Here is a 27,285-nt window from a genome sequence, read left to right on the forward strand (position 1 = left end):
GAGAATGTTTTGTTATGATGGGAAAAATAACAGCATGTTTGAGTACTAAAGGGAATGATCCTATGGAAATAAAATCACCACTACGTAGTAAATAAGGACACACATTGTAGCACTGGAGGGTGCGGAGGGTGCGGCAGTAAACCAGAAACAACCCAAGGGTCCACCAGTAGAAAAATGGTGAAATACACATGATACAGACATACGACACAACATAATAAATCCACTTAAATGAACAAATTTAAGTACATGTCTATTATATTAGAGGGCATTCAACACCCTACATTAGCAAAAAGGGCAAGTGGCAGAATAATGTGTATAAAATGATGTCATTTTTGTTCCCAAAATAAATTCAATATACATTTGATGTTTGTATGAATACTTAAAATGGTATGGAACAACTCGAGGTCATCAAAATGATCTCAGACAGGACAGGAAAAGAGTGTGTCACTCAAACATATGTGACAAAGAAGTTACAAGTTCTCCCCAAATGTTCCACTGCTTAAAGACATAATTAAGTATATCACAGAATAAACTTCATTCCCTGTGCCCTTATCACATTCTGTAGAATAATCACATTGTGTCAATAATGATTGCAGATTCATCTGTTTGTTAAATGTGAACTCTCTGTGAGCAGGGAGTTCTCTGCTTCCATTTTTTATTTTTTATCTGCAACAACTCGAGATGGCGAGATGCTATAAAATGGTTTTTGAATACAAGAATGAAACTAAGTGGAACTGTATAAAATGGAATATGCCTGACCTTAAACTAATCTACTCTATTTTATGTTCTTTCAGACATGACACAGTAAGCACACACTGGCATTTAGAACCCCTGGTTTCTGACCTGAACAGGATGACCTGGGGGTTTGATGCAGTCATCCCTAAATTTCCTTGCATTCTCATTTCTAGATTGTGAAGAAGGAGGGTGGGAAATAAAATCCCCCCTTCCATTATTGGCTAATTCCTCTCTATCACCTAGGTATCTGGATGGGGAAGAAAAGCACAGGAAAAAAAAAAAGTCATGCTACTTGAATATTAAATTTAATATCTGATTAAGCATTTTCCAAAAAGGCTTTCTTCAATGTCATAAATGATAATCAAATATTATTACAACCTTTTATGAATCTCTGCTTTACAGTAGGATTTCTATTCAGTACAATAGCTCTGAAGCACCAATGTATGGAAGTCCAGCTATACTAGTGGACACAGCAGCCACAGGCACTTCCAAACAAGTATCTCCAATGAGATTTCGGACTCAGCAAACTGATAACAGCAGCCCACATCATCAGGTAAGTCCAAAAGAGAAAGGAACCAATATTCAATCAGTGGAGACCACCTTGTAAGGATGCAGTGAGGTTCAGTGTGGTATGGGGAATATTTTCAAGATGTGAATGTGATAAACAAAATATTTTTTAAAATAACTTTTTATTTCCAATCATAAAGCATTACATATTTACGCTAGAAAACTTGGAAAAGCCAGCAAAGGACAAAATTGTAATTACAGTCAAATCACAACATAACCGCTATTTTAATATTTTTTATTAAGTTTTTTATTTTAATTCCAGTATAGTGAACACACAGTGTTATGTTAGAGTTAGGTGTACAATACAGTGATTCAACAATTCTATACATTACTCAGGGCTCATCATGATAGGTGTACTCTTTGCTAATATTAATGTTTTAATATTAATGTGTTAGTATTTTGGCATACTGCCTTCCCTGCAAATACTTTTAATATAGTTTACATCAAACTGCAATATGTATTGATTATATAGTTCTATATCAGTGTAGCTTATACTGTGAGTGTTTCCCATTGCCATTACAATTCTTCAAACACGTTGTATAAGTTTTATTTAAGTGGATGTAACATTATTTATTTAACCATCCTTCTGTCATTGGATATTTGAGTTATTTCCAACTTTTGCATGATTTAATATTTTACTATTAAAATCCTTGTACTTTATTCTTTGTACATGGTTCCCCAAATATTTCAGTGGGTTATGTTCTTAAAGTGGAATCACTAGAATGAAAAGTAGGAATGTGGTTCAAACTCTTCATACTTGCTACAAAATTACGATTTAGAAACTATACACCAAACTATTCTCCTAGTGAATTCAGGTAACCATCTGGCTTGATCCTTGCTAATACTGTTACCTAATTTTAAATTTTGTTAATTTTATGAGCAGAACATTTTTTATTTGCTTTAATGTCCACCTCTTCTTAATTTAGAAGGCAATTGTATTTTCTCTTCTGGTAGTGTCCTCTGACCAGTTTTACTGGTGCATCAATTTGTTTTATTAATGTTTTTGAACTTTTAAGATTTTTAGCTATGGGAAACATTTCTTCATAGTTACTTTCTTTTGATCTTATTTATAACATGACTTGCTATCTAGATAGTTTTAATTCCTATGAAAGCATTATTATCTTTCCCTTTCTGACTTCTTACCCAGTTTTGTGCTTGGAAAATTTACTGCGTTAAAAATCAAATGACCCTTCAGCTGTATTTCCTTTAACAGGGCTTGATTTTTTGTTGTTTTTTGTTTGTTTCGTTTTGTGTGTTTTATGGGGTTTTTTTGCATAACACGGCTTGACTTTTTTCCGACATTTAAGGTTTAAATCTACCTGGCTTTTATTCTGATGTGTGTTAGGAGGTGAGGCTACTCTTACTTTTTTTACTTAAATAGCCAATTCTCCAGGCAGCCCCCAGTAAAATCAGAACTCAGATACACGACCCATCCTAGCCTCACTCCCCCAGGCGGAGGCAGAACTGTAGTGATGTAGTCAGTGTGGGGGGCGGGGTGGTACACAGGAGGGTCCAGGGCTTTCTCTTCTGCTGCTGTGCTGACATCGTTGTTATTTTTATTTTTTTAAAGTGCTAGCTATTATTAGACAATTATTCTTCTAGAAGAACTTTATTTTTTTTTTTTTATGTTTTATTTATTTTTGAGAGAGAGACAGCGTGAGCAGGAGAGGGACAGAAAGAGAGGGAGACACAGAATCCGAAGACAGGATCCAGGCTCTGAGCTGGCTGTCAGCACAGAGCCCGACGCGGGGCTCGAACCCACAAACTGCGAGATCATGACTTGAGCCCAAGCTGGACGCTTAACCAACTGAGCCAGCCAGGCACCCCTAGAACTTTAAAACCCAATTGTAATATGCCAAATCAGTCACTACTATTTTTGTTTGATGCACATTAAACCTATATTTTGAGGTGCAAATATCTGTCAGTAATGGTTGTCTGTAGCTTCCTTCTTACCAGTCTGTTTCCCACGGAGGGCACCCTGGGTGTTTTACATTTGTTGTACTTATTTTGAATAAAGACCTTTCCCATTGTACCATTTTCTTAATGATTGTTGATGGCATATTGGAAAGTTACGGATTTTTGAATAGTTTTCTTGTAAAGGGAAACCTTTCTGAACACTCGTAATAGTTTCAAATGCTGGTTGAGTTTGAATCTCTTGCTTCTAAGTAAGCAATCATACAGTTTGCGGGGGGAAAAGATATTTTGGTCTCTCTTTCCAATATTTAAACCTCTCATTTCTCTGCATGTCTTCATTCCTGAGAGAATCCAGATCTTCCAGAACAATACTGAATAATGCAAGAGATGATGGGGAAGCATATTTCACTTAAAATAGGATGAGATTTAATGGGGACGTTTCTCTCATGCTTCTCCATTAAATATGATAGTATTAGTTGTTGGATTGAAATTCCTTTTAATGTGAAGGAAGTAATTTTGTTTTCTTATTCCTATTACATTTGGGGAGGGCTGATATGCAGTCAAAAGTGATTTTGAATTTGTTTATTTTAAATCTCTTTTTAAGCCTCATTTGAAATTGTCTCATGTTTCCGTTATTGGGAATATTGCATTAATAGTCTCTGAGAGTAAACATTCCTGGCATCGCTGAAACTAAAGGCTGTATTTGTTTGTAGTGGATTGTTCTTTAAATTTAACTTAAATTTGATTTGCCAATATTTTTATTTAGAATTGCAACATTTATGGGGCACATGGGTGGCTCAGTCAGTTAAGCGACCGACTTCAGCTCAGGTCATGATCTCATGATTGGTGGGTTCAGGCCCTGCATCGGGCTCTGTGCTGACAACTCAAAGCCTGGAGCCTGCTTCAGATTCTGTGTCTCCCTCTCTCTCTGCCCTTGCCCCCACTCACACTCTGTCTCTCTGTCTCTGTCTCTGTCTCTCTCTCTCAAAAATAAATAAACATTAAAAATTTTTTTAAACATTTCTTCTCAAATTAGATAACTGCTGGTCAGACTTTGGCCTCTTTAATATGATCAATTGCATAGTCTTTCCCGAAGAGTAAAAATGTATCAGGTAAATCTGATGTTTGCAAGTGTGCAGTTCATTGTAAATATTCTTTCCAGCTAAAAACTATGAATTAATGACTACAGTGGTACACACAATTAATTATAATATAGTCTATATTGTTCTTTGTGGCATATTTTAGAAGATTCAATATTAACATCTATAAGAAGATACAAACATATCCTCATTTACATGTAGCTGAGCAACATGAATTTTCTCTTAGCTTTTGCTCCCCCAAAAGTGGGCAACTCCACAACAGTACATGCAGCGGGTGAACTGGATTGGCCACCTAGTGGACACAGTCGGCTTTGAAGGGACTGTTCCTAAGTCTAGTCCTAAAAGTAAGCTGGATTCAACTTTGATGTCTTTAAATTACTCCAGTGTACGTAGGTATGAAGTCTCTGCCCCAAAACTTGCCCGTGTAACCTACTTACAGGTGAAGACTTCTTCTGCCCATAGGGGCCTCAACATGGCAACTCAGTATCACACAACGTGATGCTATTCAAAAGTAGGGGGCGGGGAAGGAAAACCAGTACAACCATACATAAGGAAAATGTCAGGAAATCAGGAAGGGAAGAAGTGAGAGAGAAAGAGAGGTGAAAGAAAAAGAAAATGAAAGAGAAATGTAAAAAAAAATCCAACGGAATTTTTCATCAAAGGAATTAGAAATGCCACCTTGGTTTGTGTGTGTGTGTGTGTGTGCACGCACAATCTACAAATACTTTATCGTGTTTTCAATCAGTTGTTTGCCCTCCCAAGTGTGACTCCCCTGGTAGGTGTTCCCCTCAATCAGTGTAATCAGTACAGTCTGGTCCTAAGGAAGGTCTTCAAAACATTATTTGTAATGCTTTTCAATCAGCCAAGAAAAATTAAAGTTTCCATGCTGCAGCGGGGAGGGGGAGAGATGTGAGCAGAGGCTGGGCCCTGCAACCGCCCAGTGACAGGCAGCCTGTGTGCACAGTCCCCAGCAGCCCCCCACAGGCCACAAGACCCCACCCTGCAGAAGGCATTACACGTGTGGGGACACATTCAACAGCTTCTCCATCTCCTGCTTCGAATAAAAGAGGAAGAAAAGCCATTTCCACAGCTGAGCCTTTCTTCCACTCTAACATTCCTTTGTTCCGAAGGAGGAAATTTAAAAGAGCCTTTGCTGTTTGGGTCTCTGTCCTTTATTTCACTCTCCTTTTATTCCATCTCGTCTCTTTTTCGTTTTTATAATTGCCACAGCCTATCTGATTCATGTAGTACATTTCTCTCTTAGATTAAGAAAAAAAAAACGTTTTTAATTATACAAGTAAGACCTGAATCAATTTGACTTATAAAAAGTTAAAATATTGCAGAGAAAGGTAAAGTCTTTTTCAACCATAATTCCTATCCCAGGTCAGGTCCCTAGTTCCCCAGAGGTGATCTGTTTGGGCTAGATCTTTGCATTTGTTTGCAATATATCTATTCATTTTCAAATATGCATACATGTGTGTTCACGTATGTGTGTGTGCATGTGTATACCCAAAGTGGGCAAATGGCTCCTATCAAATGTAAAACCTGAGACCCCTGCACATATATATGCTCAAGGAGACATTAAAACTTTGTTCACTGCAACGTTGCTTATGCTTTTGAAAAACTGGAAACAGCTTAATGTCCTTCAGTTGAGAATGACTAAATAAACCGTAGTAGCTATTCTACGGCTGTACCATGGTAGGCCCATATGTGCTAACCTGAAACTCCTCTCAGGTGTAGAACAACATGTACCACGTGATAACATTGATATTAATACAACGTTCACTGACTCAAAGGCTATGCTAGGCATGCAGAAGCTGTTTGAACATTTGAATGAAGAGACAGACAGGTCCAGGTCACTTGGGCCACAGGGTACACACCAACCAGAGAATGTGACTCTAAGTGTGTAGTTCAGTTCCTTCTTCCTGCTTTTCCTCCTTCCTCTTTCAGGCTGTTCCTGTAATGTCCCCAAGGCAGCCAGCCCCTCTTCAGATGGTTTGCAGGAATGACATAAGGCCACAGAGTTTAGCCACAGCTGCTTATCAATGTAGAGTAATGAAATCCAATCTCTCATCCCCAGAAGTGCAAGAGGCAAGGGCTGGTACATGGTGCCCCAGGAGCCTGGGCCAGTCTGAGTCAAGTCAAGACCTGCACCTGGGTGCCGGTCAGGGAGGGGAATGTGACATGAGGGGTAAAGCTTGGGGGGAAAAACGTAAATGAGAGCAGAGCTGATCACTATTAATTCAAACAGCCTTGGTGAATCCAAAGAGAAGCGATGTCTCTCAGTATACATCCATGTGGAAAGGGATGGAAAGCTAGGAAAGTTTAAGTAGAAAGTGGCAGATGGAAGGGAAAGATTTTTTTTTTACAAATAGTTTATTGTCAAATTAGTTTCCACATAACACTCAGTGCTCATCCCCACAAGTGCCCTCCTCCATGCCCATCCCCCCCTCCCCCCCACATCCATCAGTCCTCAGTTTTTGTCAGCATTCAAGAGTCTCTCATGGTTTGCCTCTCTCCCTTTCCCCCACCATTTCCCCCCTTCTTCTCCCCCTTGTTCCTCTGTCAAATTCCTCCTAATCCTCCTATACATGCAAACATATGATATTTGTCCTTCTCTGCCTGACTTATTTCGCTCAGCATAACACCCTCAAAGTCCATCCATGTTGCTACACTGGCCAGGTTTCATTGTTTCTCATTGCCATGTAGTATTCCATGGTATAGATAAGCCACATCTTCTTGATCCATTCATCTGTTGATGGACACTTAGGCTCTTTCCATGTTTTAGCTATTGTGGAGAGTGCTGCTATGAACATTGGGGTACATGTGCTCCTATGCCTCAGCATTTCTGTATCCCTTGGGTAAATTCCTAGCAGTGCTACTGCTGGGTCATAGGGGAGTTCTATTGTTAGTTTGCTGAAGAACCTCCACACTGTTTTCCAGAGGGGCTGTACCAGTTTACATTCCCACCAACAGTGTAGGAGGGTGCCCGTTTCTCCACATCCTCGCCAGCATCTAGAGTTCTCTGATTTGCTCATTTTAGCCACTCTGACTGGCGTGAGGTGGTATCTCAGTGTGGTTTTGATTTGTATTTCCCTGATGAGGAGGGATGCTGAGCATCGTTTCATGTGTCTGTTGGCCATCTGGATGTCCTCTTTGGAGAAGTGTCTGTTCATGTCTTCTGCCCATTTCTTCACTGGGTTGTTTGTTTTTCGGGCGTGTAGTTTGGTGAGTTCCTTATAGATTCTGGATATTAACCCTTTATCTGATATGTCATTTGCAACTATCTTTTCCCATTCCGTTGGTTGCCTATTAATTTTCTGGGTTGTTTCCTTGGCTGTGCAGAAGCTTTTAATCTTGATGAGGTCCCAACAGTTTATTTTTGCTCTTGATTCCCTTGCTTTTGGGGATGTGTCAAGTAAGAAGTTGCTGCGGTGGAGGTCAAGGAGGTTGTTTCCTGCTTTCTCCTCTAGGGTGTTGATAGTTTCCTGTCTCACGTTCAGGTCCTTTATCCATTTTGAGTTGATTTTTGTGCATGGTGTGAGAAAATGATCTAGTTTCATTCTTCTGCATGTTGCTGTCCAGTTCTCCCAACACCATCTGTTAAAAAGGCTGTCTTTTTTCCATTGGATATTCTTTCCTGCTTTGTCAAAGATCAGTTGGCTGTATACTTTTGGGTCCACTTCTGAGTTCTCAATTCTGTTCCATTGGTCTATGGGTCTGTTTTTGTGCCAATACCATACTGTCTTGAGGATGACAGCTTTGTAGTAGAGGCTGAAGTCTGGGATGGTGATACCTCCCGTTTTGGTTTTATTTTTCAGTATTACTTTGGCTATTCGGGGTCTTTTGTGGTTCCATACAAATTTTTGGATAGTTTGTTCTAGTTTTGAGAAGTATGCTGGTGCAATTTTGATTGGAATTGCATTGAATGTGTAGAGTGCTTTAGGTAGTAATGACATCTTAACTATATTTATTCTTCCTATCCATGAGCATGGAATGTTTTTCCATTTCTTTGTGTCTTCTTCAATTTCCTGGAAGGGAAAGACTTCTTGAGCCAAGGGCAAGTCAGTGACCCAACTGCTTTTCATAGATGCTGTTGGGGAAGGAGGTTTTCTGGGCAGCAGTCTAAGTCAGGCAAAGGACTATTGTAACTTACTTTTAAAGCCTAAAAATCTTATTCATGTTGAAATCCTTTTTAAAGAAAAGCATCATGCAAAAATGGGATTGTGAAGTTGCCCTGTGAGCGTATGAACATCTGCATCATTGTAAATGACCATGAACCCAAACACCACTCACTTCTTGAAATAGACTGTAGTATATATAATCTACATTATATATATTAGAATACATATATATCTCATTATCATGTTCCTATGATGAATAGTAAAGAGTGTGGGTTAAATTCAAGCCAAAAGCTAAAAACTTATTGTCTGTATTTCTTGCTTCTCCAGACTGTGGTCAGGATCAGGAATGAACTGTGGAGAACTCATGAATCATTTAACGCCCTCCACAGGGATAGAAGGTAGGACCCATGTGTGAATGCACTAACACTGACACCAGAGACAAACCAAAAGCATTTCTTTTGCTTTTATAGGAAAACTTTCTACAAAGATATCACTATGCTTTTTTTTTAATTAAGAAGAAATTCCTTAAAAATAGTAATACTAAGCATAATATGAAGGTAAAAGGAGGCTTTGGTTCTAAATAAGTTAAGCATAACAGAAATCATCAGGCTAATTCCATGAAGTTTGGGGGATGGGGATAGTGACCAGCATCTGACACCACTAGTGGTTATAATAAGCACAACATTGTCTAGAAAACTGTCCAGAGATGACTTCTGAGGATATATCTTTGTTGTCTGCTATCAAATCCCTGGACTGACTGCTCTCTGAAAAACCCATCATAAAGATATATTTGAAACTCCAATTATAATCAAAGTCATTAGAGTCAGACTCCCATTTCATCTGAGGGTGATTGCCTATAAGTTTGAGGACTCTCCTTCAGAGATGCCCACTTGGGTGGGAGCCCAAACTAGACTCCAAGACCTCTTCAAAATCTATAGTAATTAGGAAGTCCAACGGTTCTAACATTGAGAAATCTAACATTGGTTGTATTTGCCACCAGCGATTTGATTTCTACAAATTCCACAAATATGCCAGCCATACTGATAAAAGAATAAGATTGTACTTTACTCTGCCAATTTTAATTGCATACATACTCTGTAACCGGGGCTATTTTAGGCCTGTGCCTGGGAATGTGGCAACAAGCAAAACAGAAGAAAAAAAATTTTCCAGAATAAAGAGACAATAAGTAATCATTAAGTAGTAAAATAAGTAATGTATAAGTAAAATAATATGTAAAATATGTCATATGCCATATAATGTGACTGTCCAGAGGTTTGAAGGCTGGAGACGAAGTCTTAAATCTAAGATTTTATCAAGCTCTGTCACAATTAGACATGCAGAAAGCCATGGAGACAAAAAAGGGGAGGAGATGTGAGGCGCTGGAGGCCGGGTTGGGGGTCCTGTTTTGCAATTTCAAGCAGAGCAGTCGGGGAGTCAGGAGGGGAAGTTAAGATGACAGAATAGTAAAGGGACCCTGGGCTTGTCTCAGCTAGATCGATATCGAACCATTTTGAACACACTGGAAATAGATCTGACGATAAACAGAACAACCTGCGTAATTTGAGGGAGAGAACACAGCAGGGATGTGGCAAGGCGAGGTGAACTGGGGGAGACAAGAAGTGGGAGCCCTTTTCCGAGAGAGGAGAAAGAGGGAGAGAGCAGGGCATTGGGTTTACAAGAGAAAGCACTCCCTCCCCCCCAGAGCAGCTAGAGAGGAAGAGTGAAAACAGGCACAGGGGACTGCACAAGAAACCTGTTCCCCCAAACCATTGACGAGGGTGGAGAGAAAGGAGAGGGTTTCAGTACCACCAGGTTTTTATCAACAGCAGAGCACAGGGTCTGAACTTTCAGAGGCCAGCCGCAGTGAAGTGAGAGGATCCCCGGGGTCTCACAGGGAGCAGTGGCTCCCCTGCTTGGCGTGTATTTGGTAGAGGTGGTGCAGCCTCTCCGTGGGCAAAAGACCCCACCGGTGCCATCAAGCCACCACATTCACCAGTATAGGAACAAAGACACCAGCTGGGGCAGCAAACCCTGACCCCCGCTGTGTGTTGTGATTTACCATAAATTCTGTTCTGTTGCCACTGCGCGGTAATATGACCATTTTCTGGGACAGGCCAGCACCAGCCACAACATGGGGAGACCCTCCCCCAGAAGACCACTGTGGGTCCCAACAGCGGGAGTCTCTAAATTGTGGATTTTTGAAACACAGCCGGGCCTGAGATAAAAATTTTGGATAGAGGCACCTCCTGGTAGGCAAACAGCTTGGACACAGACAGGGGGAAAGTGGGGACACAGAAGGGGTGACTGAACACGCGCCTGTGAGAGTGTGAATTTCCTGTTCTGGAGACTAGAGAGAATGGTGAAGGCGTTTTCCCTGTTAGCCCAACAATGACTGACCCCAGTGAGCAGCGCCACCAGGTGGAGAATGGAGCCGTTACACCAAGCCCTGCCCTGCTGTGACCTCCAAACACATCTCCGCTGGGGCAAGTGGGCCTGAGAACCAGAGTAGCAGGTCCCTCCCTTAGGAGACCAGTATAGATCCCTTCCACGAATTTAGTCTACTGACCATAGACTCCTGCAAAATTTCAGCTCTATGAGAAACTGGATCTAGCTTCATTTGGGTTTTTTTGCTTGCTTGTTTGGTTGTTCCTGCTTCTGTTTGTTGTTGTTGCTGCTGTTGTTGTTGTTTTTCTTTTCTTTTGTTTCTTGGATACAGAAAGAGCAAAAATTTTTGTAAGAAACAGCCAGGGATTTAATTTTTTAATTTTAAATTTTTTTCTCTCTTCTTTTCTCTTCTTTCTGTCAAGCTTCTCTTAACAAGCAGACCAAACACACCTAGGATCTAGCTTCCCTTATTTGATTTTTTTTCAATGATTTTTTTCAATTTTTCAATTTTATTTTATTCTATTAGTATTATTACTATTGTGTTGTCTTCCTCCAAATGACAAGATGGAGGAATCTACCTCTAAAGAAAGAACAGGAAGAAATGACAGCCAGGGATTTAGTCAATGCAGATATAAGTAAGATGTCTGAACTAGAATTTAAAACAACAATTATAAGGATACTACTTATGATTGAAAAAGCATAGAAGACACCAGAGAATCCCTTTCTGCAGAGATAAAAGAACTAAAATCTAGTCAGGCCAAAATTAAAAATGCTATAACTAAGAGGCAAACCTAAATGGAGGCCATAGAAAATGAAGACGGATGAGGCAGAGGAGTGAATTTGTGGTAAAGAAGATAAAATTATGGAAAATAATGAAGCTGACAAAAAAGAGGAAATGAAGGTCAGGGATCATGAAGGCAGACTTAAAGAACTAAGCAATTTATTAAAATGTAATAATGTTCAAACCATAGAGTCCTAGAAGATGAAGAGAGAGAAAAGGGGGGTAGAAGATTTATGTGAGCGAATTGTAACTGAAAACTTCTCTAATCTGGGGAAGGCCACAGACATCAAAATCCAAGAAGCACAGAGAGCTCCCATTAAACTCAAAAACAGCCAGCCACCACCAAGCCATATCATAGTCAAATTCACAAAATACACAGACAAGGAGAGAAAGCAACAAGGGAAAAAGAAGTCTTTAACCTACAAGAGAAGACAGATCAGGTCAGTTCACAGCAGATCTGTTCACAGAAATTTGGCAGGCCAGAAGAGTGGCAAGATATATTAAACATGGCTGAATTGGAAAAATATGCAGCCAAGAATATTCTATCCAGCAAGGCTGTCTGTCATTCAAAATATAATGAGAGCTAGAGAGTTCCCCCAAACAAATAAAAATGAAAGGAGTTTTTGACCACTAAACCAGCCCTACAGGAAATTTTAAGGGGGACTCTTTGAGGGGAGAAGAAAAAGACCAAAAGCAACAAAGATGAGAAAGGACCAGAGATCATCACCAGAAACACCAACACTACAGATAACACAATGACACTAAATTCATGTTTCAATAATCACTCTGAATGTAAATGGACTAAATGCTCCAATCAAAAGACATAGGATATCAGAATGGATTAAAAACCACAAGATTCATCTATGTGCTGCCTACAAGAGACTCATTTTAGTAAAGACACTTGCAGAGTGAAAGTAAGGGGATGGAGAACCATCTATCACACTAATGGAAATCAAAAGAAAGCCAAAGTAGCCATACTTATATCAAACAAACTAAATTTTAAAATAAAGACCATAACAAGAGATGAAGAAGGGCATTATATCATAATGGGGTCTATATACCAAGAGGATCTAACAATTGCAAATATCGATGCCCCCAACTTAGACACACGCAAATATCAAAATCAATTTATCACAACCATAAAGAAACTCATTGACAGTGATACCATAATATTAGGGGACTGTAACACCCCACTTACACTAATGGACAGATCATCTAAGCAGAAAATCCACAAGGAAACAATAGCTTCAAATGACATAATGGACTGGGTGGACTTAACAGAGATATTCAGAACATTTCGTCAAGTAGGGCAGTCAGGGATGGCCTCACTGAGAATGCGGTGTTGAGCAATGACTTTAAAGATGTGAGTGGGTGAGGAGAGGAAGGAGGGTTCCGGGAAGAGGGACCAAAAGAGCAGACTCTCAGGGGAGGACATGTCTGGTGTGTTGAGAGTAGCCAAGAGCTCTGTGTGGCAGGCAGTGAATGAACAAGAGGAGGCAGAGGGCAAGTCAAAGAGGAAAGGGGATCTTGGCCAACTCTTGGGCCTTGTCTGCCTCTGAAGGACTTTGGCTTATTGTAAACAAGGAAAGGGAACCACTAGAGGACTTTGAGCAGAAGGACATGACCTGGTTTATGTTTTGAAAGGCTTGCCCTGACTGCCTGGTTCATTCTTAAACCAATAAACAACTACATTTAGGAAGAGAAGCCAAAACAGACCCACAATTTATGAATTACCTGCCTCATTGTTCCCTGCCTATCCTGGTCAGGTGTTAGGTGTTTAGCCATGTGTGTATATTGTCATTCTAAATGGAGTGATTTCAGACAAAAGGAAATTTAAAAGGTCCATATTCAAATTTAACTAGCTAGTGAAAGTATGCTGTTAAAAGTAACTCATAACATGCATGATGAGTTTTCTAAAACGCCTCTAAAGCCTATGAAATGCTTAATGGAATTGTGTTTATATAAGAGACATAAAGGGCAGTGGAATATGGTAAAGAGTCAAACAGTATAAAACAGCACTGATCAATGTTAAGTAATAGTCAAGGCACAGGCTTCTCCAGCATCTTTTCCCAGAGAGAGGACTCCCAGTACATCTTGCTAGGGCTCTAGTCAGTGTGCTGGCCTCTTGGCCTTCCGACTTACTCAAACCTGTCCTCTTTGCAGATTCCTTAAAAAACGGTTAAACAGATACAAAGACAAGTTGCAAGCCTTATGTGCCTCCCAGAAAGAAAAAAGTTGCCAATTTGAAACAAAGATTCACCAACTCATAGCCAAGCAGGATAGTCTGTGGACCCAGCTACAGCAGATGGGGCAGCATCTGCAGGTATGAACATGTGAGAGACACTGGCCATCTGGAGCATCCAGAAATCTGGCCTCAAATCCTCTGGCCAGTGGAAGGACTTCTGCCGGAAGCTTCTCACCTCACTTTGATCAGCCTCTTCCCTGCCTCCTCTCTCCATTCCCTCACTCCTCCACTCGCACCCTCCAGACTGTGTCCTTCCCCTTTCTGAAAGCAATGCCACTGGGAGAATTGGTGGCTGGTACAGTATCAGGGCCATTTAGAAACTATCGATCTAGAGCAAAGCGGTCCTTTACAGCATTGACTCATAGTCTTTTGGTCTCTGCATCCTTTTTATATTCTTAACAAAATTTGAGGATCCCAAGGAGCTTTTGTGGGTTATATCAGGCTCTTTACCATGATCAAAAATAAAAGTGAGAAGTGGCTTAAAAGTTTATTACTTAACTTAAAAATATAATAAACCCATTATATATGTGATGATTTTAAACAGTAACTACATATTTTTTTAAAACCTTAGTTAGAATAGTGGCATTGTTTCACAGTTTTTAACAAATTGCTTTAATATCTGGCTTAATAAAAGACATCACATAACTGCTTCATTCAATCCATTGCAAGATGTTTTATTGAAGTATATGAAGAAATTTGGCATTACAGAGATTTGCAGTTGAAAAAGAGAAGACTGTGTTGATAGTCTTTTCAAACCATTAAAGGTCTTTTTCTTTAGTAGTACACCAAAACATGACAGGGGATTACTCTTTTTCTTTTCTTTTCTTTTCTTCTTTTCTTTTCTTTCCTTTCCTTTCCTTTCCTTTTCTTTTCTTTTCCTTTCTTTCTTTTCTTTTCTTTTCTTTTCCTTTCCTTTCCTTTCCTTTCCTTTCTTTTCTTTTCTTTTCTTTTCTTTTCTTTCCTTTTCCTTTCTTTTCTTTTCTTTTCCTTTCCTTTCCTTTCCTTTCCTTTCCTTTCCTTTCCTTTCCTTTCCTTTCCTTTCTTTCCTTTTCTTTTCTTTTCTCCTACATCCAAGTTAGTTAGCGTATAGTGCAACAATGATTTCAGGAGTAGATTCCTTAATGCCCCTCACCCATTTAGCCCTTCCCCCTCCCACAACCCCTCCAGTAACCATCTGTTTGTTCTCTATATTTAAGAGTCTCTTATGTTTTGTCCCCCTCCCTGTTTCCATACCATCTCTGCTTCCCTTCCTTTGTGTTCATCCGTTCTGTGTATTAAAGTTCTCATATGAGTGAAGTCATATGATAATTTGTCTTCCTCTGACTAATTTTGCTTAGCATAATACCCTCTAGTTCCATGCATGTAGTTGCAAATGGTAAGATTTCATTCTTTTTGAATGCCGAGTAACATTCCATTGTATATATATACCACATCTTCTTTATCCATTCATCCATCGATGGGCATTTGGGCTCTTTCCATGCTTTGGCTATGGTGATAGTGTTGCTATAAACATTGGGGGACATGTGCCCCTTCGAAACAGCACAACTGTATCAACAGGAGATTGTTTCTTAAAGGAGAGTCACAGCATTGAATCTGAAACCATATCTATCTCACACTCTGTTTCATTAAAATACAATGTTCTGTTGTGCTCTTTGAATGAATCTTCTACCCATGCATGATTTTACAGCATGATAGATACACTGGAAATTTGGAAGTTCACTGAGCTAAGCCAAACTTCCTACTGCTCATTATATGATATCTACCCTTCCTCCTCAAAAATCACATTCATTAATATCACCATCAATCTCATCAAGAAAGTCTTTATGAATTGGAAAGGTATTATGCACAAGATGGCAGATACGAGTTTGCTAAAATTCTGATTTTTGCAAAAACTTCACCTGTCAAAATTGACAATGCATATAATTGTTTCTTTACTGTGACAATCTCACTTCACTTATTTTTGAGAAAATGTTTGCCAAACATCCAACTCTGAATAACAGTCTGCAAGTCATACTTTCACAAAAAAGGCAACTTCTGTGTTTCAGTAACATTAGAAGTATTTTACACACTTTCCATTTCATCATACACAATATTAAAAATACGTGTCATACACATCCCCAAAAGCAAGGGAATCAAGAGCAAAAATAAACGATTGGGACCTCATCAAGATTAAAAGCTTCTGCACAGCAAAGGAAACAACCCACAAAACTAATAGGCAACCAATGGAATGGGAAAAGATAGTTGCAAATGACATATCAGATAAAGGGTTAATATCCAAAATCTATAAGGAACTCACCAAACTCCACACCCGAAAAACAAACAACCCAGTGAAGAAATGGGCAGAAGACATGATCAGACACTTCTCCAAAGAGGACATCCAGATGGCCAACAGACACATGAAAGGATGCTCAGCATTCCTCCTCATCAGGGAAATACAAATCAAAACCACACTGAGATACCACCTCACACCAGAGTGGCTAAAATGAGCCAATCAGAGAACTCTAGATGCTGGCGAGGATGTGGAGAAACGGGCACCCTCCTACACTGTTGGTGGGAATGTAAACTGGTACAGCCCCTCTGGAAAACAGTGTGGAGGTTCCTCAGGAAACTAACAATAGAACTCCCCTATGACCCAGCAATAGCATTGCTAGGAATTTACCCAAGGGATACAGAAATGCTGATGCATAGGAGCACCTGTACCCCAATGTTCATAGCAGCACTCTCCACAATAGCTAAAACATGGAAAGAGCCTAAGTGTCCATCAACAGATGAATGGATCAAGAAGATGTGGTTTATCTATACCATGGAATACTACATGGCAGTGAGAAAGAATGAAACCTGGCCATGTGTAGCAACATGGATGGACCTTGAGAGTGTTATGCTGAGCAAAATAAGTCAGGCAGAGAAGGACAAATATCATATGTTTGCACATATAGGAGGATTAGGAGGAACTTAACGGGGACCATGGGAGAGAAGAAGGGGGGAAATGGTGGGGGAAAGGGAGAGAGGCAAACCATGAGAGACTCTTGAATGCTGAGAAACAAACTGAGGACTGATGGATGTGGGGGGGAGGGGGGAGATGGGCATGGAGGAGGGCACTTGTGGGGATGAGCACTGGGTGTTATATGGAAACCAACTTGACAATAAACTGTTTGTAAGAAAAAAAGATAAAAAGAGTTAAAAAATTTTTTAAAAAATAAAAATACGTGTCATAATTAAGAAAATCGAAAAATTTTGTCATACCATCAAGGATATTTTTAAGTGGAGCAGTGGAGCTGTTTTTGGTGGTGTTGTTTGGCTGGTTGGTCTTTTTTTTTTCTTTTTTTTAGCTGCAAGAGCATAATGGTGAAGAATACCATGATTCCTAGCACTCTTTGGTGTTGCCTTGTTTTGTACAAAGGCACCAACAGCATTAGCCTAACTTACTTCAACTTTATTTACTTTTGACTCTGCACCCTGGGGGCAAATGTCAACACAGTGAACAGGCAAATAACATCTAAGTATCATTGTGAAAATTATTTGGACCTCATAGACCTCTAAAAAGGTCTTAGGGATTTCCGAGAATCTGTGGACCACACTTTGGATATTGTGCTTCGTAGGGGGCACACTCCCTAGATTTTATACCTGTGGTTTATTATAAGCCTCCCAACATACCTACCTAGGTGGATCATCATGAACATGTTTTATTGTAATACATTTTGGCTACAATTCAAGATATGTTGATGTTCTCAGAAATTCCTTATGATATTCTTAGAACCTGAATATTTAGGTCCTAGAATTTTCCCAAGTTCCTGTGAAATTTTAGAATCTGAACTGGTGGGGCACCTGGGTAGCTCAGTTGGTTAAGCTTCCAACTTCGGCTCAGGTCATGATCTTGCAGTGCGTGAGTTCGAGCCCCGCGCTGGGCTCTGTGCTGACAGCTCAGAGCCTGGAGCCTGCTTCAGATTCTGCTGTCTGTGTCTCCCTCTCTCATGCTCTTATGTGTCATCCCCCACTCATGCTCTGTCTCTCTGTCTCTTTCAAAGATAAATAAACATTAAAAAAATGTTTTTAAAAGAATCTGAGCTATTGTCCTTTTTGTAGGCTGTTTTAGATGAATATTGAATTAACAGCATAAAATAAAATCAATAATAAATTATTTAGAGAGGAGAAAGAAAATTCTTGCATTAAAATTTCCTATTAGGAGATTAAAATTTAACATATTTATGAAAAGAGTAAGATAAAGGTCGATTTCTTCATAAAGTTTTCTTTATCCAGGCAATGTTGCAGCCACTCCATCCTTCATCTTCTTCCTGCCAAAATATGATTTCCGAGGGTGACCACGGAAAGGATGAACGGTTTTGGAGGGGAGGAGATCCTCCCCAGGTCACAAATGCCACTGAAGATGGTTCAGAAAGGGAACCTCTTGCTCACCCAATGATGATTGACAAAAGTCACCAAAGTCAAGCAAATGCAGAGCATGCTACACCAAATTCAGAATCTCCAGAGGCCGTCTTGCAGCTGAAGTCAACACAAAACAACAGGGCACAAAGCCAAGCACAAAAGACCTCAAAGGAAATCTTTAGCTCCCTACCTGGTTCCCAGGAACGACTGCTGCAGGCCACCCCCCAGATGGTTCCTGCTGAAATGAACCATCCTGCTCTGGCACCTGCAGACAGAAAAGAGATGGCTAACATCCAGGAGGGAAAGGATGAGCGAGAGCAAAAGGAACTGCAAGAACTGTTGTCAAAACTTACAGTTGCCTTCACTCTAGAGATGCCACCAGGTAAGGTTTTCACAATCAATGGAGAGAGTAATGGCCAGGGATTCAGGCTGTCTTTTCTTTTTTTTTTTTTTTTTAAATTTTTAACTAATTTATTTTTTTAATGTTTTATTTATTTCTGAGAGAGAAAGAGAGACAGCATGAGCAGGGGAGGGTCAGAGAGAGAGGGTGACACAGAATCTGAAACAGGCTCCAGGCTCTGAGCTAGCTGTCAGCACAGAGCCCGACGCGGGACTCAAACCCACGAACCATGAGATCATGACCTGAGCTGAAGTCAGACGCTTAACCGACTGAGCCACCAAGGTGCCCCTCAGGCTGCCTTTTCAACACTTGATTTTATCACATTATCCCAACAGCTACAATTCATTTAGTGAGTAACCAAATCTTTTGGACATCAGTAGCATCTCTGAACTTGAGGTCTAATATTGCCCAATTTACAAAGTTTTTGTGGGCACTAAAGGTGATAGACCATAAGAGATTTTACTATAGCATCTGGCACAATCCCAGCATTCCATAGTAGTAAATAACTATAAATATTTTAGAAATAAGCAGCTTATCTATTCATAGATAAACTGGAGAAACAAAAACAAAAAGTGAAAATGGGATGAAAATGTCAAAGACCACAAGACTTTCGTAGAAGAGAAGCCAAGTTTTATGTGAAATTTCCATTATGAAATATTAAATGATAAAATATAAGTAAATAACAAATAGTAGATAATTTTGTTATTGCAGTCAGTAGTGTCAGTAGCACTACAACAAATATAATTGGGCAGCCTGGTGTTACTGTTTAAAAAGGGGGGTAATCATGATACTCTTCCAGAGCACAGTTGATTACGTTTCTATAATGTAAGCAGTACCATCATTATCATCATCATTTTCTTCAGAAGCTATGATTCATTGCTAAATTCTGAAGGCTATTTTTAAAAATCTTCTTTAAAATTAAATTAAAATTTAATAAAAATTTTAATCTTAAAATTAAAAGGATCTCTTTACTATAGTTATTTCTTCTGTTTTGGACTGATACAGTCTTATTTATAGTGTTTTGTTGCCTTTGGATATACCTTATACCTATATCCATGTCCTTTTCGAAAGCCTAAAATCTTTTATGTTGAGTGATCATCTAGAGATTTGTGAGGAGGCCTTCTCAAAATATTTCTGAATTGGTGTGTGAGTTTGCCAGAGCTGCTATAACAAAGTACCCACCACGGAGTGGGTAGCTTAAACATCACAGATTAATTTTCTCACAGTCATGAAGGTTAGAAGTGTGAGATCACACTTTCAGTGGGCATCCCTATCCAAATTTGTTCTCTTAATAAAGACACTACTTCTATTGGATTAGGATCTGCCAGTATAACTTCATTTTGATTTAATTAACTCTTTAAAGAATATGTTTCCAAATATAACCACACTGTGAGGTACTCTGGTTAGGACAGCCACATATGAATTTGGGGAGTGACACAATCCAGCCCATAACAGTTGGTGAGCTGGAAAATCAGTACCTCATAATGTCGGTTGTATATTGAAGTTGGCCGAACCAAGTCAATGAAGTAAGTATTTGGTGATTCTAAAAATCTCTACTGTGAAGAGAGTTGGAGTTATAATTCTTGCATTAGAGACACAAGATTACCAAGATGCCCAAAGCATGCTCAGACTGCCTGAGACCAAAACAGGATGAGAACTCCTTGTGCCTCGTTCTGAGGCTGACACAAAATTCCACCCACTGTGTTTCCTTTTTAACTTCACTGGGGTCATGATGAGTACTCAAAGCAAAGTCAACATCCACTTGAAGGTTTTAGGAAAATTTCACATAAAAATTTGACTTTTATTCCAGAAAAATCTCTTAGTCTTTGACATCTTCATCTCATTTTTTTGTTTTGTTTTGTTTGTCCAACTGAGCTTATAAAAGCTGCTGATTCCTCACAGCCCTCGCAAGTGTAGCAGGCTGTGTTGCACATCCGCTGTCACTAATAAGCTAGGCCTACTACGCACATTGGGAAGACCTTATCCCAACACTTGTGCAGGTTGATACCTAAAACTAAAAGGCACATGAATATTTTACTTTACTTTATCAGTCTATATATAAAAAACATACCTATATACCTCTTTATACACACATGATTATATTATTAAAAGGAAAAATCATGGAAGGGTAAAGCTTATTTCTACATTTAGATGATGCAGTAATGTGGAGAGGTGCAGTTAGCATTGTCCAATCTTGTAGAAAATACCCCCAAAAAAGTATGTCTCAAAAAATTACCTTGACTTCCACTTAAGTTTATTTATTATTTTGTTTGCTTTTGGGTTTTTTCCCCTTCATAGTTTATTGTCAGGTTGGTTTCCATATAACACCCAGTGCTCATCCCAACAAATGCCCTCCTCCATGTCCATGGAGGACCCCTCTTCCCCTCTCCCCCACCCCCATCAGCCTTCAGTTTGTTCTCAGCATTCAAGAGTCTCTCATGGTTTGCCTCCCTCCCTCTCCCCAACTATTTTTCTCCTTCTCCTCCCCCATGGTCTTCTGTTGAGTTCCTCCTAATCCACCTGTACGTGAAAACATATGGTATCTGTAACTTAAGTCTAAAGAGAGCCATTGGGATGTTTCTACTAGAAGTATGCATTATTATACAAAAGTGCTTATGATGTTACCAAGAGGATATACATTTTCCCTTTTTGTTATCATGGTAGTGTATACTCCACAATGATTCCACAAATGCTAATTGGTAAGATTTAAATTTATAGTCTTATTTCTTTTTGGTCAGCCCTGTTTCCTTAATCCTTGTAAGCATAGGATCTATGTTAATCTTCATGGCTATTTGCATGTAATAAACATGGTTTCTCCTCTCTCAAATATTTCTAAGTAAGTTTATATCTTTATTCAATCTGGTTTTGAATATGGTCTTGTTTGCAAATTCTTCTTAGCCATTGGTGATAAGGGTTATAAAAGTACACTCCATCATTTATGCATAATCTCTGCATGCTTGCCAAAATTACACCGAAAGTGGGTAACAGAGCAAGAAGTGTGATAAGCGCACTGACCTATTGTGCTGGAAGGCCCCCAAGACATCATGCTCTTTTTGTCCCTGACAAGGAGGACACACATTAGGGCATGTGTAGGGTGGGGGTGCAGGTCCTGGCAAGAACAGAAGCAGGAAAAGAAATGAAGGGGGGAAAACCCCAGCTTTTACCTTCACAGGGTCTCTTCCGTTTCCCTGCCTCATTGTAACTGACTATTCTTCCACATTGGAGCTGTGCTAAGGAGTCAACACATTTTGGAAATTAAGATGAACTTTAAATTACTTAAAGGCTAAGACTAAAGCAGTAAGGCTAATGGTCAATTAGGCAGTCGTACACATGAACTGAATAAAGTCCTTCATTATCACGATAGGGTAAAAGAATTTCAAGACTATGAGAGTTTGATAGAAGGTATGTAGATGAGGTTCCCCAAACTTTAATTTCCAAATGGTGGGTTGAAAATCAGTAGCAAACAATTTGCTCAAACTTGTAGTGAAGGAATTTACTTTACAGTATAGGAACAGGGATGTTTTTCTCTGTATAGTTGTATGTCTTTCCTTTCTCAACCTAAGTTATATTGTTCCTGCTTTTGCTTTTTTTCCCCACTTGACAATATACCTTAGACATTGAGTAATTTCATGTTTTAAATGCTGCATAATATCACAGAGTATAAATGTACTATAATTTATTTATTGGTATATAATTAAGTTGCTTCCAATTTTTTATTACCATAAGAATGGTTTGGTGAGTGCCTTTATAACCTATATGTTTGTCCTCATATGTGAGTATACCTCTAGGATCAATTTCTGGAAAAGTAATTCTTAGGTTAAAAATTACGCATGTTAAATTTTGGTTGATAAATGCCAAACTATAGATCTTTCTACAACACAACCCCTATTATAATGGATCGTAAGGCACCACTCAAACCATTCATCGGCAGCTATACAACAGAGGTTCCCACAGCATGGTCCCTGGACCAGTGGCATCAGAATCACCTATGACCTTGTCAGAAATGCAAATTCTCGGGCCCCATCCCGGGTACCCTCTATTAGTTAGGGATCTTCAGAGAAACGGAACCAATAGGATGTAATATAGATGTAAAAAGAGACTTATTTTTAAGAAATTGGCTCATGTGATTATGGAGGCTGACAAGTCCCAAGATCTACTGTCCACAAGTTGGAGACCTAGGAGAACCAGTGAGGGCAGTTCCAGTGCAAAAGCTGGCAGGCTGGAGACTTAAGAAAGGGTGATCTTTCCATTGGAATCTGAAGGCAGAAGACACCTGATGTCCCAGCTGCAAGGCAGTCAGGCAGAAGGACTTCTCTGACTCAGCCTTTTTGCTTACTTCAGGCCTTCAACTGATTGAGGTCCATCCATATCAGGGAAGGCAGTCTGCTGTGGTTGGTCTGCAGATTCAATGTTAATCTCATCCAGAAACACCCGTACAGCACACCCAGAACAATGTTTGACCAAGTATCTGAGCACAGCAAATATCTGACCAAGTAGCGAGTCAAGTTGAGGCATAAAATTAATCATCATATGTACTAAATCAGAGCTCTTAGGGAAGGACTAGAAATCTGTTTTTACACTGTCTATCCAGGTGATTCTGATATACTTAGAGTTTGAAAACCTCTGCTCTACAGTGGGATTTCTGGCTACTCAGATTATTGCTCAGAGTGATGGAAAATGTCCTTTAAGAACCCACGACCAAGTTGTATTAGTAATTGATCATGGCAAATAACAACCATCTTATTTTCCGGGTAACCTAGAAAAAGGGCATCATCAACAGGAACTGGAGAGAGGTAGTTTTTATTCCTTCTCTGTGCTAGAGCTTTGGCACGATCAGCTTGGAAACCTTTAGGTGCTTTCTCTGAAGGACTCTCCTGTTTCTTGATTTCAGGCTCACAATCTTCGGTAAACACGGACCTGTATTGTGGAGCTGAGCGGCTGTGCAGGGCCTTCTCTGCCCTTGTTGATCAAATCACTCTATCCAACTTGAAGTGATAAGGAGTCCAGGCACAAAGGTCCCTTGGATGATGATGAAACATATTTTCAAAATCTATATTAAAAGAACTAAGCCTTTTACCTCTCTATAATTTGATGTGAAATGTGAAGAAAATAAGTTGTTGTTTTGTTGTTGTTGTTGTTTTGGATCTCCCTACTCATGTATCTCAGTTCTGCAGTTCCAACTAAAGCCTTGGGAGTGAGGGAAAAGGAAAGAAAAGGCCAAGTCAAATCTGGTCTGTTGGGTCTCCAAGAGAGGGCCATTCTTTTTTTTTTTTTTTTCCCCGAGGAGAGAGAGAGAGACAGACAGCGTGAGCAGGGGAGGGTCAGAGAGAGAGGGAGACACAGACTTTGAAATAGGCTCCAGGCTCTGAGCTGGCAGTCAGCACAGAGCCCGACGCGGGGCTCGAACCCACGAACCGCGAGATCATGACCTAAGCGAAAGTCGGACGCTCAACCGACTAAGCCACCCAGGCGCCCCAAGAGAGGGCCATTTTTAATTCGAATACCTTGGTAGTAATATTCCAATGTGTAATCTACATAATCAATGTGACTGTCTTCTTCAAGTAGCATTTAAATTAGTGAATTGATGACCAAATTTTCTTTTTTTTCCAGTATTAATTTCTTTCTTTTTTTTCTTTCTTTTTTATTTTTTAATTTACATCCAAGTTAGCATATGATGCAATAATGATTTCAGGAGTAGATTCCAGGGATTCATCCCCTATATATAACACCCAGTGCTCATTGCAACAAGTGCTCTCCTTAATGCCCCCTACCCATTTAGCCCATCCCCCCTCCCACAACCCCTCCAGCAACCCTCAGTTTGTTCTATGTATTTAAGAGTCTCTTATGTTTTGTCCCCCTCTGTTTTTAAATTATTTTTCCTCCCTTCCCTTATGTTCATCTGTTTTGTATCTTAAATTCCACATATGAGTTAAGTCATATGATATTTTCTTTCTCTGACTAATTTCGCTTAGCATAATGCCATCTAGTTCCATCCACATTGTTGCAAATGGCAAGATTTTATTCTTCTTTATTGTCAAGTAATACTCCATTGTATATATATAACACATCTTCTTTATCCATTCACATGTCAATGAACATTTGGGCACTTTCCATAATTTGACAATTGTCAATAGCACTGCTATAAACATTGGGGTGCATGTGCCCCTTCAAAACAGCACGGCTGTATCCCTTGGATAAATACCTAGGAGTGCAATTGCTGGGTTGTAGGGTAGTTCTATTTTTAACTTTTTGAGGAAACTCCATACTGTTTTTCAGGGCGGCTGCACCAGTTTGCATCCCCACCTGCAGTGCGTAAGAGATCCTCTTTCTCCACATCCTCGCCAGCGTCTGTTGTTGCCTGAGTTGTGAATCAGCCACTCTGACTGGTGTGAGGTGGTATCTCATTGTGGTTTTGATTTGCATTTTCCTGATGATTGAAAAAATGAGCATTTTTTCATGTGAGCTAATGACCCAGTTTTCTATCTGGATGCTCCTGATGGAGATCAGGCTTGTCAAAGAACTAAACACACACACACACACACAGACACACACACACACACACACACGAGTATATGCAAAACTGATGAAATCTGAATAAACTTTGTGGCTTGTACCAATGTTGATTTCTTGGTTGCATTATTGTATAATAATTATGCAAGATGTTACCATTGGGGAACTGGATGAAGAGTCTACAGGATGTCTCTGGGTTATATTTTTATAACTTTATATGAACCAACCATGGTCTTAAAATAATTTTAATTTTATTATTTTTTAATATTTTTATTTATTTCTAGGAGAGAGAGAGAGAGAGAGACAGCGTGAGCAGGGGAAGGTCAGAGAGAGAGGGAGATACAGACTCTGAAATAGGCTCCAGGCTCTGAGCTGGCAGTCAGCACAGAGCCCGACGTGGGGCTCGAACCCACGAACCATGAGATCATGACCTAAGCGAAAGTCGGACGCTTAACCGACTAAGCCACCCAGGCGCCCCAAAATAATTTTAATTTTAAAACATGAACATTTCTCACTAAAATCCTACATCCAGTGAGTTTGGCTAAGATATTTATCTGCCTCCCTTCTCTGTATGGATGCTTAATTTAATGATGTCCAAAGTAATCACTATCACTCTTTAACTATTTAATTTTTTTTTAACTAGTAGAGCACTTCGTTTCTAAGCACCTTGTAAGCACCAAGTCATTGACTCCTCACAACAAAACTAGCATGTAGATATATCATTTTATGAGGAAACATTGGCACAAAGAATTTCAGTAACTTGTCAAAAGTTGCTTGGCCAGTAGCTGATGAAGTTGAGATTGGAATGCAGCTTCTGAGCCTGTACTCTGCTCTGTACTTTCTCTATATAAATATGGCTGTGAGTCCAGTCTTTTGCATAGTGTCTTGATGTGCAATCCATGTTGTATCTAGAGTCCTGGATTTTTATTTGTATGATCTGTAATTTCTAGTACTGTCCCAGAATAAAATGATGGCCACTTAAATAGGATTAGAGGTAAGTTATCCCCAGTCAATCTCATGCTAATACTTGCTTTTTAGTCTATCAGGTTTTTTTTAAATTTTGCTTTTATTCACTCTCCTTCTCACTTTATCCCAGCTTGTTCCTTACAAGTTTTATAAGCATCCCTTAGAACACAGATCAGCAAGCAACAGCCCACAGGCCAAACCCTGCCTGCTCCCTGTTTTGTCCAATCTATGAACTAAGAGTGGTTATTACATTTTTTAAAATGGTTGAAAGAGTCAAGAAAAAGAAGAAAATGTTGTGACACTTGGAAATGATATGGATTCAGGTTCCATTGTCAATAAGCAAAGCTTTATTAGAACATCGCCGTGCACTTTCATTCACATAGTGTCTATGGTTACTTTTATTCCACAAAAGCAGACTTGATGATTCGTTGTAACAGAGACCAGACCTACAAGCATATGATATTTACTATCTGATCCTTTACCGGAAAAAATGAGCAGATCCTGCTGTATAGACCAAGGTGAGAGGGGAGTCACAGGCAAGCTCTTCTGTCAGCAAGAGTGGCATTTCTTCAATGATTTATAAGAGATAATAAGTTCATGTTGATGGTTTTTAGGAATGTGATGAAAGGTATTAGAAAGAGTGGCACGAAAGCAAAACCATAAGCCTACGTAGGGGCGCCTGGGTGGCTCAATCTGTTAAGCGGCTGACTTGGGCTCAGGTCATGACCGCACGGTTTGTGAGTTCAGCCTCTGTGCTGATAGCCAGAGCCTGGAGCCTGCTTCAAGTTCTGTGTCTCCCTCTCTCTACCTCTCCCTCACTCATTCTCTGTCTCTCTCTCAAAAATAAATAAGTATTTTTAAAACTTTTAAAAAAAAATGATAAAGTGGCAGCTTTTAATGTGCTCATTCTCTTCACAAAGAAAAGCTGAAGGTTAACAAGAAAAGGCAGTTCCTTCCCCAGACTCTCTTCCCCTGTTGTTAGGACTTGTTTAATTCTCAGTTGCAGCTGTCTTCTGATAACCCTTTGGATAAGATCTTTAGTTTAAGGAGGACCTTAAACCTTCAGTGAAAACATTTTCTGAAGCTTCCCTCAGGTATGGAAAAAGCAAGTCAATTGTTAACATACTGAATGAAATTCAAACTGGTTGTCAAGCGTTGGTTGTATAGTACAATTG

At 39.6% G+C, this 27,285-nt stretch overlaps 1 protein-coding gene across 1 annotated transcript in view; it reads left to right on the forward strand.

Moving 5' to 3' along the window:
- The window catches only part of DYTN (dystrotelin), a 54,186-nt gene extending 30,521 nt beyond the window's left edge, over nt 1–23,665 (forward strand). Inside the window, exons 11-13 of the mRNA XM_039217502.1 lie at nt 13,770–13,929; nt 18,109–18,616; nt 23,526–23,665. Coding sequence (XP_039073433.1) covers nt 13,770–13,929; nt 18,109–18,616; nt 23,526–23,629 — 772 coding nt within the window. The 3' untranslated portion in view covers nt 23,630–23,665. The remainder of the gene's footprint in view (nt 1–13,769; nt 13,930–18,108; nt 18,617–23,525) is intronic.
- Nucleotides 23,666–27,285: the final 3,620 nt, after the last annotated feature.

Source organism: Hyaena hyaena, unplaced genomic scaffold, assembly GCF_003009895.1.
Source record: "Hyaena hyaena isolate Hyena2069 unplaced genomic scaffold, ASM300989v1 scaffold_698, whole genome shotgun sequence".
NCBI lineage: Eukaryota > Metazoa > Chordata > Mammalia > Carnivora > Hyaenidae > Hyaena > Hyaena hyaena.